Genomic DNA, 10,198 nt, shown 5'->3' with positions numbered 1-10,198 from the left:
TCCCCTCCACCTCGGCCCCGCCCCGCGCCTCACAGCGCGACGCCCACTCCGCTGGAACCAATCGGAGGTGCGGCCAGCGGGCCCCCAGCCAATCGCATCCGGCGCAGGTCGGGCCCGCTCATGAGCTACCACCGCCCGCCTTCCCAGCGAGGGCATCGCCGCCGCTTCCAGTTGAGGCTGCGCGGGCGGCGAGTGCGCAGGCGCTGTGCCCCCCCTCCCCCCTCCCCACCGCTGCGGGTCACCTCCAGAGCGCGCAGGAGCGGGCCGTCACGGTGCGGGGAACCGCGGCGGGCAGGGGGGAAGGCGGCGGGCGGGGAGGAGAAGGAGGAGGAGGCAGAGGAGGGTGGGCTGACTGGCGCTGCCAGAGCGCAGCCGGGGGCAGGGCCGCGGGAACACTCCCCCCCCCCCTCCGGGCTCGGGCTGCTTGCCGGTGAGGGGAGGAGAGGTGAGGGGAGCTGAGGAGATGTGAGGGGAGGGGAGGGGAGCTGAGGAGAAGGGAGGGAAAGGGGGGAGATCTGAGGGAAGGGGAGGAGAGCTGAGGGGAGGAAGGCGGCAGTGGGCTGCCGGGTCTCCGCCACGCAGGTGCCTGGCGCTGGGTGACGGCTCTGTTCCCTTCACAGCTCTGCGGGAGCCGGTGCGGAGCAGCGCCGTGGGGGATCGTGACGGCAGCTCGGCGCCCGGCTGCGAGCTTTGGAGGGCCGGGCAGCGCGGTGCCCGCCGGCCCTGATGGCGGATCGCCGCCGGCTGTGACACGGTGCGTGGGGACGCCGACGCGGGGCATCTCCGGAGCGTGTGGCCGCTCCTGCCGTGGCCTGATGGCTCTGGGCGCCGTGGAACGCTCCGGTTCTGCTTTCGAAGCACCTGGTGGCATCGCCCCAGTGCCTCTCCGCTCTCTGGCTCGTCTCCTCTCGCTTCTTTTATTTCCCCCTTTAAAGGGGCTGTGTGTTACAAAGCCTCTGTATTAGAAGGTATCTTAGTGCTGTTTCTGACCATCCTTTCTTCTAACGTTTGCGTCTTCTAAAGGAATTTTAACGGTTGGTTGTGGGGAGGGATGATTTCCCAGGCTTTGAGTTCCTCTTGCTGCTAGAGCTTTAGCTAACATTAAAGCTACTGATGCTTTTAAAATAATACACTCACAGCTTTAAAGACCTTGGGGGAAAGGGTTGCTAGAGACCAGAAAGTATTACTGTGGTCAAGAAGATACCTGCTGTTCCTCCTAGAATCACCCGAGTGTGGGCAAGCAGGATAAAAGAGAAATTTGCTGGAGTGGGGCTCTTCTTGGGAAGTAAATAAATACGCTGTCTAGCAATATTGCAGAAGTTTTTGTGACACGTGGAGCTTCACTTCCTCTTTCTTAAAGGCTTCTGGAATAATGCTGGACCTTCCTGGACAAAGAAGAGAGCTCCTGTCACACATAATAAGTTGGGGGGGTGGGGAATCTTAGGAATTATACCTTGCATTCGTAACAGTCATGAATTCCTTGATAAGAAATACTTGCCTCGTAGCTAAGGTTACTAATGATGATTTCTTTTTTTTTTTTTGAGAGAGAGAGAAAGATGATACGTAAAGAACAGGTCTAAATACTATTACAGTAGATGTACAACAGCTTAAAATGGAAACGGAAATAGAAGTTACTTCTGGCAGTTCAGGACATGATTTAGCAGGCATGGTGGTGTTGGGTTGACGGTTGGACTTGATGATCTTAGAGGTCTTTTCCAACCTTAATGATTCTATGTATAGAGTAAACAATGAGTAAAAAGGAATGTTGAAAGGCTCAAAAGTCTTCCAGCAACTCAAGAGGGTGGAAAATGTGGAAAAGGAAAGGTGGCATGAAAAAGAAAAATTATAATTACAGTAGAAAAGAAACTTCTGGTCTGAGCAGTGATGTGTAAGCAGGATTTAGAGCTGCACAGGCCTCTTAAATGTAGAGCCGGAACTGTTCAGGTACCTGTGCTTGAACATGAGGAAGAATACCGGTTGTCTCTCTTGGAGTGTAGAATCGTAGTAAGACACGCAGAACGATGGAATAATGGCTTAAAAGAGAGAAAATAATTCTTCCTTTCGTTTAGTCTGGAACAAAATAAATCTCATTGCTCATTTGTTTTAATATGTGAAAAACTATGACAATATACTAGAAACTTCTGAAGTCAGTACGGAAATACACTGTTGACTGCAGTGGTTGTTTAGACCGGTTATTTTGCACTTAACCTCTATCAGGAAGATGTACGTAATGTATAGCTAGTTAAACTGGTTCCAGTAGCATTATTTTGTGTTACATGCCTTATCTTTTTAAATGTTTCAGGTGCATCTGATTACCTGCTGGAAATACTTTGAAGTTTCAACAATGAACTCGATGTTAACATTATTTTTTTCTGGAATAGTTGCCTGTTGGGCTCACTCTGCTGGTGATTCGGTACCCAGGTTACTCCTCGTGTCCTTTGATGGCTTCAGGGCTGATTACCTGGACACCTATAAACTTCCTCATCTTCAGGCGTTCATTGATGATGGTGTGCTTGTGAAACAAGTTACGAATGCTTTTATCACCAAGACCTTCCCAAACCATTATACCATAGTGACAGGTTTATATGAAGAAAGCCATGGCATCGTGGCTAATGACATGTACGATGCAGATGCCAAGAAGAAGTTTTCACAGTTCAATGATTCAGATCCCTTCTGGTGGAATGAGGCGGTTCCAATTTGGGTAACAAATCAACAGCAGGGAAATGGAGCAAGCGCTGCTGCAATGTGGCCTGGTACCGATGTAAAAATTAACGATACGACCCCTCAGTTCTTTATGAAGTATAACTTCTCGGTAACGTTTGAGGAGAGAGTAGAGAAAATTGTCGCGTGGCTGAACAGCTCTAATCCAGTGGTCAGTTTTGCTACATTATACTGGGAAGAACCAGATGTAAGTGGGCACAAATATGGACCGAACGACACTGAGAACATGCGCAAAGTATTAGAAGAAGTGGATAACCATGTTGGTTTCCTTACCAGTAAACTGAAGGCGTCAGGTTTGTGGGACACTCTTAATATCATAATAACAAGTGACCATGGAATGGCCTCCTGTTCTGCAAAGAAGCTGATTATCCTGGATAGCTGCATTGGTCGCAATAACTATACTCTGATAGACAAGACTCCAGTTGCTGCAGTGCTGCCAAGGCAGAGTATGTTTTGGGTTTTTTTTTAAGTCATATATTGAGAATTAAATTTTGTTTATCTTACTACGAAAAAGTACACACTGTGGTAGACTGTTCACAGCTGCTGCAAAACCAGCATAGTTCATATTGCACAACTTTGACGTAAGTTAATGAATAAGCTAAAGAATGTTTGTTAATTTAGAAATTACTTTGTTTTGGTAGTCAGTAGGCTAAGGAGTGTTTCTGGTCAAATTGCTATGGATGGTAAAGATGCTCCTGGTACAGCTTCTTGAGAAAGCGGATAGACACTTCGTATGCCTGCTGCCTTGTTGCTCACTTAATCTATAGGGCTGTAATTTACAGTGAGCGTGAAATAAACCCTCACTTTTATTCAGAATAAGAAATGTCATTGTCTAAGCTTCCAAGTAAAAATCTAAACCCAGCTTTGATTGCTTCACCGCTTCTGTTTCTGTGAATGAAACTTGAGTTTTTGTACTGTGAATACAGTTTTTGTATCTCGGAGTAGTTACTAACAGGCATGTCTCAAATCATGACACTGATGTTCTCGGTTTCCATGACTGTGGCCAGAGTGAAGCAATTGTAATGAACAAAATGATTTATATAGTAACAAAACTTAATACTTACTGCTTTGGATAAAATATTGAATACTTTGGTGTGTGATTGTTTTCTCTTGATTTCTCTGCTTGATTTTTGCCCTCCTCCCCCACAAGCCCAGAGGGTAAGTTGAATTGTAGGTCCAAAACCACAGCCGTCAGGTGGCTGATTTAAAATGAGAGCAAATTGTGAAATCCAGCTTGATACATGTAGCGTTTCATTAGGGACATGAAAAAATCCTTTTCTGGCTGTCTTCTGAAAAATAATTGTTTTGAAAGAAATGGATCTTAGGTTTAATGACAGATAATTGCAGTAAACAGACATAATTTCCAGCTGTTTCACATGCATTTTTTTTTTCTTGGCAGACAAAACAGATGTGTATAACTTACTGAAAAAATGCAGCAGTAACATGAAAGTATATCTCAAAGAAGAAATTCCAGACAGATTTCATTATCGTCATAATAAGAGAATTCAACCCATAATTCTGGTTGCGGACGAAGGCTGGACAATTGTACAAAACGAGTCACTTTCAAAACGTAAGTGTGTTTTCCTCAGTTGTGCTCTTGGTGGCTTGTGCTGGTAAACTGTCTTGGCTTTATTCCAGCCATCTGTAGGATGGTCCTATTTTAGCGAGTGGAGTCCTGGCACTGTGTGTCTTCAGGGACATCTCAGCATTTCGTAGAATGTTCCCAGCCTGAGCCTGGAGTGTTTTAACTGATAAGGAAGAGATGGGGGATATTCCGTTGGCTAAAACACTTGGTCGAGTTCAGCTTAATAGCCTGAGGTGCTCTTTTAAGTGTTCTCTTAGGCAAGTTAGCGGTCTGTGTCAAGCTTCCGCCAGTGTGGTTTAACTTTCTGTATATAAAATATATACATAGGGGAGCATAAATTGAACAATGCAAGGCACAACATTTAATGTTGCAGTACATATACTAGGGAACAAAAGTAAATGGGAGGAAGTACTAAGAATAATAGGAACACGACAATAATGGTCAAAGAAGCCAGAGTTCTTCCTATTAAGGGGCATCAGATAGTGTGTTTTAAGGACAAAAACCAGCACAGATGTTACTTCACACAGTGCATTGCTAAGCTATGCAATTTCTTCCTGCTAGATGCTACGAATATCAAATTACATATATTTCAAAATGTCAATTTACATACATACATATATACATGTATGTTATACATACATGTATGTAAATATGTATATGTGTGTATATATCTGTATATGTATTTCCAGTTGTTTCACATGCAGGTGGTTTTTTGGCAGACAGAAGCAGCATGTATAACTTACTGAAAAAATGCAGCAGTCACATGAAAGTCTGTCTCAAAGAAGAAATGCCAGACAGATTTCATTAGCGTCATAATAAGATAATTCATCCCATGACTGGCTGGGGAAAAAGGCTGCGTATGTGTGTGTGTGTATATATATGTGTGTGTGTTCAGAAAGTGACTGGACAAATTCTTGGAAGAAAAATCTATTAATAGAAATGCAGTGCAAAGGTAGCAACTTCCAGGAAGTTTCTGAGGAGCCAGCAGCTCGAGGGTGGTTGGCGTGTCAGGGCTCGCGCTGTTGGATACTTCCCAGGCTCCCTGTTCCGACTGCTGTCAGAGACAGGATGCTGGGTGGTATAAACTCCCAGTTTCACCCAGTTTGGCTGTTCCTACTGTCTGCCCTGAGCACATTTAAGTTCACATTTTCTCATTATTTCTATAAAAGTACTGCTTTTAATGCAAGATATGTTTATATTTTCATTTCCCCACAGATTTGCTATGGTCATCTTCAAATTGGCAGCACTTAGCACATGTGTTCTGTAATAGAGGTCTCTCTCTTGTTTACGGTTAGATTCAATTTCATGTATCTAAAAATAGGTAATAAGTGTATATTTAGATGTAACAGCATTGTATCCATTGCAGTGAATCACTTTAAAAACAATTTTGTTAGCCAAGGCTTCCCAGAAGCAGGCAGGGGAGGTTTTAGCCTAAAAGGCTATTGAAGTGTTTATTGTCCTTCATGGACAAAGCGGCAGCGTGATGATTGGCAGGCGCACCAATACCTACGCTGTTCCTAGCAGTGTCAGCACACACCAGCCCTGCTCCTTCAGAGGTGAAAGATAGGAAACCTCACTGGGGAGCGGACTTGGAACAGCAAGTAGTAGAAGGAAAACAAAGTGTTATCAAGAAACATGGGACTGCATTAAAACACAGAAGCAAGATGTGGTGCGGTAGTATCTTTGTGGTAGCAAACATAATGGTGGAAAACATTAAAAAGGAATATTGGAAGTGCGCTGAAGTGGTGAGTGTGACCTAATCAAAAGGAATGGTGACCTCTCACATCAGAAACTCCAGTGAGCAGCTGAGGAGACAGTTCTGGGGACTGACTCATTCAACTGTTGCTGAGAAATGAACTCAAATGCAGTCACTTAATTACTGTCCTGTGTGTGCTATGGGAAATTTTTGGCATCTTGGACACATCATAGAGTCATTAAGGTTGGAAAAGACCTCTAAGATCATCAGGTCCAACTGTCAACCCAATACCACCATGCCTGATAAACCATGTCCCGAAGTGCCACATCTACATGTTTTTTGAACACCTCCAGATCTTTCAGGCATGTTGTTAGGAAATTTCACTATGGCTGCTTTTTAGTTGTTTATATTCCACCAAAAAGCAGAGTGAGTATTTCTTGGAAACCTACCAAGTGTCCAAGTACTGGTGAACTTGTAGCCACAAACATTTTGTTGTATGCCTGCCACGGGCGTCGTGATCCTTGGAGTGCGTTTTGGTTTTGACTGTTTGTGCATCCCTTCACCTGAAGTACCTAATCAGATGAGCATGATCTGGGGGTACTTAATCTGCTGGAACTGAACACTATCAAGGGGAAAGTGCTTGGCTTTTAAGAAGTAATTAAAGTGTCTGCTTTGCAAGGGGGAGATGTCTTTCTAAAATCCAAGAAGTACAACTTGGCATTCCAGCTGCTGACTCGTGGAGTGGCCACAACCTTCTCAGCTTTGGCGTGAGGAGTGGCAAGGGGAAAATGGGAAGTGTTGATGACCGAAAGAAAAAGAGATAATGTGGGGTAGGGGGAACCATGGCTGAAGACCAATATGGGAAAAGACTTCTGGGGACTGGGGAAGAGGGAAGGAGCTCTGGGTTCCTTCAGTGTTTGATCCAACAGCTGCTTTTATGTTCTACATTTGTCTTTGGTTAAAATACATGCCTTTGGGGGGGGGGAATACTCGATATGCAAAGAGAAACTGTGACGTTAACTCTTAACGTTGCGTTTCCCAGTAGGTGACCATGGCTATGACAACGCTCTCCCAAGCATGCATCCGTTCCTGGCTGCTCGCGGGCCTGCTTTCCATCGGGGTTACAAGCAGAGCACCATGAACAACGTTGATATTTACCCCATGATGTGCCACGTCCTGGGACTGACACCGCAGCCGCACAATGGCACTTTCAGTAACACCAAGTGCTTGCTCGCTGACCAGTGGTGCATCAATCTTCCAGAAGCTATTGGGATAGTTATTGGGGCTTTTATGATACTGACTACCTTCACCTGTGTTATAATAATCTCGAAGAATAGAGTAGTTCCCCCACGGCCATTTTCCCGACTGCAGTTACAATATGACGATGACGATCTTTTAATTGGATAGCGCATAGGGAGCCTGACCTCGCTTGCTAAATAGGCATTTTCAGGGAGAGAGTTTGAACTTGCACTCAATGGCATTCTGTGATGCACTTTAACGGTATCTGTATAAAATACTGTACAGCCAGGTCTTGCTACCTTGTTTGTGTGTGCTACATGACTAGTAGTCCTGTAAAAAATATTTTTCAGAACAAAATGGTGAACAGGTGGCTTTCTGCTGGAAGAGGTGCTTAGTTTGTCATTCAGGCCTTTGAACGCTTTCAAAATAAAACTCCAGAGTATGAACTAGCCAGGATAGACTAAGTGAATTTTAACATTTGTAAATGATAATTGTTTTTTTGTATTAAATTTAAATTAATGTTGAATTCTTTTACTGTTCTTGTACCTGCATTGGAAAGAAGATCTTTTTTTTATGCGAGTTAGAAGTTCGTTCTGTTTGGACAATATATTCTGAGTTGTTCTTGAATTTGGGGATAGAGGGTGCAGAGAAGATCCAATACTTCTGTTTCCACCCTAAGCCGGCAATATGACAAGAACCTGGTGAGAAGGAAAACGGAAGTCGGTGAGGAAAGCATTGGTGCGTATCACTTCTGTTTTGAGCAATAAAATATGCAGGTCAGCTGTTACAGCACTGGGCAGAGGGCTCTGACATTTCCAGGCGTGTGGCTGTGGATGACTTAGTTCCACGGTTCCTGCACTCGGAGAGCTGGGATGGTACTACCTGCTCATCTCAAGGATGTTGATTTAACCTGAGAATCCTTGGATTACCCAGTTTCGTGGGCTGTAGTAGTAAAATTACTGCTTCTAAACCCTGTGAAAAGCTTTTCAGGTGGAAACTCTGCTGAAGGTGTTCATGTAATAAAGGTGGTTCTGCCATGTGTACCAGCTGATAAGTATCTTGTGAAAGCTGTCGTGTGCTAAAAAGCAGCAACTGAAAAGTTGACATGCAGTCATGAAGCGAGGATTCCAAACTTTTATTTTAAACCCTGGAAATCTGAAGGGAAAAGTTAATTTCTTTTTTGAGTTGGGATCTGTTCTCTGTTGTGTCCAAGTTGTATAGATGCAAAGTTCTGGTGAAGACCAGTGCTAATGGTTCTCTTAACTGAAACTCTTGATTCCTTGTTAATGGTCAAGTCTAGTAACTTACCATAAAAAAAAAAAAAAAATTTATTTAGAAAGCGTTACTGGTATCTTACCTTTTTGTGAAGAAAGAACTTGAGGTTAAATTGTTAATGCTACCCCAAAAAGAGACCTACAGTTACCAAGTCGTTTTTCTATAAATTTGATGGTTTTCAGAGCTGGTAATTTGAAGTAAGAGACCTGAGGCAGCTGGTAGCACGCGACGTGGTTTTTTGTGCACAAGCTCAAATTCAGTGCCATTTGCCCCAGACTGCCTTTTAGCGATCCAGCTGGGAGGAGGTAGGGGCTTTGGAGGGAAGGGCTACTTCTAACTGCCCACTGAAAAAAACCCCACATTTAAAAAGGAGCTTTTAAAATGACGCGTGGAAGTTTTACTAATTTGTGTCTTCCTCTCTGAGGATTCTGTTGTACTGATTAAAAACACAATACAAAAACTAGCCTGTTCTGCTTTTTTTTTTTGCCCCACTTCTTAAACTACTAGTTACTATTTACTGACCGATGCTTTACTCTGGACTAGTCTGAACTTGAAAGAGGATCGGGCCCCTTGAAAGGTCTGTGCTGTTACTGACAGTGTACTGGATTTTAGACTGCTACATAGCGGTAACAGGATTGAACACAGAAGTCATTTTTTTTCATCCTGCTGGAAGATTTAAAATAATTAATTACATACAATAAGAGGTCAGGTTAATGAGTAACTATGAAGTGAGTGTTTTGCAGGGTAGAAGCCAGGCTTCGAGATGCTGTAAAAGGGAGGATGTGTGAATTCCTACACTGGTGAGAGCTGTTTTTTGTGATTTTGCTGATGAACACTGCTGTCCTCAGAGGGTGACGGACTTGCTGGGCAATGCTTTGCATCATCTGACTCAGCTGAGTTACCTTTATTTTTCTGGCAGGCAGACTTGGTAAGACTGAACTGCACTGTCCTCCAGCTGTGAGGGGTTTTTTTCTAGATGCTAAAACAGGTTAGCACAGTACATGCTCCCTTCTGTTCTTCCCTTCCTCCTCCTAGCCCCCAACAGTTGTCAAGCAGTGTGTGATTGACATGCTTTCAGTTCCTCTGTGCTTCACCATCATAGGCCAGGTGTCAAGGTTACCACCGAGATTTTAATTACCAGAAATTTAGAAGTTGACTGAAGTGCAACAGCAGCACTCTAATCTGAAATATGAATATCTTTACAGATGGGGAAATCTAGGTCTCAATCCATTTCTCCTTCTAGCTGCTTCTGGTAAGAATTGCTACGGGCAACTGAGCTCCTGTGAAACCAGACAGTCCGTGGTAGTCTCTAGCAGAAATCCTTACTACCCTCTACTCCTCCTCGCTGTAGCACTGAGACTAACCAGTGCTACTGTGGGAAGAGTTTACAGAGAAAGCTTAAGTATTAATCAAGAAATCAGATAAGCTATATTCCAGTTGCATTGTTGATTATTTTCAATTTCAAAGATGCGGTGTGGACTGCAAGAGGGCCGAGTATTCTTCCTGGCACAATTGTCTGCTACTGGCAGGGAGGGTTTTAAACGTCGTGCTTGTACAGCCCTGATGTCACACAGATCGTGTACAAATCAAGAGAATCTAGAAAAACACCTCTTTCTCCTTAGAAACATAGTTGATGTATTTAAAGATGATTATTTTTAAAAGCGTTTGTGCCTTTAACATGA

The 10,198-nt window shown here is 43.9% G+C and overlaps 1 protein-coding gene across 3 annotated transcripts; it reads left to right on the top strand.

The window, feature by feature from the left end:
* The first annotated feature begins 344 nt into the window (after window positions 1-344).
* Window positions 345-8,979, top strand: ENPP4 (ectonucleotide pyrophosphatase/phosphodiesterase 4). Of its 3 annotated transcripts, none has more exons than XM_075414975.1 (5): window positions 345-445; window positions 621-754; window positions 2,303-3,167; window positions 4,121-4,291; window positions 7,048-8,979. In XM_075414975.1, the coding sequence occupies exons 3-5, from the start codon at window positions 2,345-2,347 to the stop codon at window positions 7,407-7,409; spliced, it is 1,356 nt and encodes a 451-aa protein (XP_075271090.1). In that variant the 5' UTR covers window positions 345-445; window positions 621-754; window positions 2,303-2,344; the 3' UTR covers window positions 7,410-8,979. The 3 variants fall into 3 exon arrangements, with proteins under 3 accessions (XP_075271090.1, XP_075271087.1, XP_075271088.1); XM_075414972.1 differs by having other exon boundaries at window positions 7,045-8,979; XM_075414973.1 differs by lacking the exons at window positions 345-445; window positions 621-754 and adding an exon at window positions 881-968 and having other exon boundaries at window positions 7,045-8,979.
* Window positions 8,980-10,198: the final 1,219 nt, after the last annotated feature.

This window comes from Opisthocomus hoazin, chromosome 2 (assembly GCF_030867145.1).
Source record: "Opisthocomus hoazin isolate bOpiHoa1 chromosome 2, bOpiHoa1.hap1, whole genome shotgun sequence".
NCBI lineage: Eukaryota > Metazoa > Chordata > Aves > Opisthocomiformes > Opisthocomidae > Opisthocomus > Opisthocomus hoazin.
Note: the sequence above shows the minus strand (reverse complement) of the source record. Positions and strands in the feature narration are given on the sequence as shown.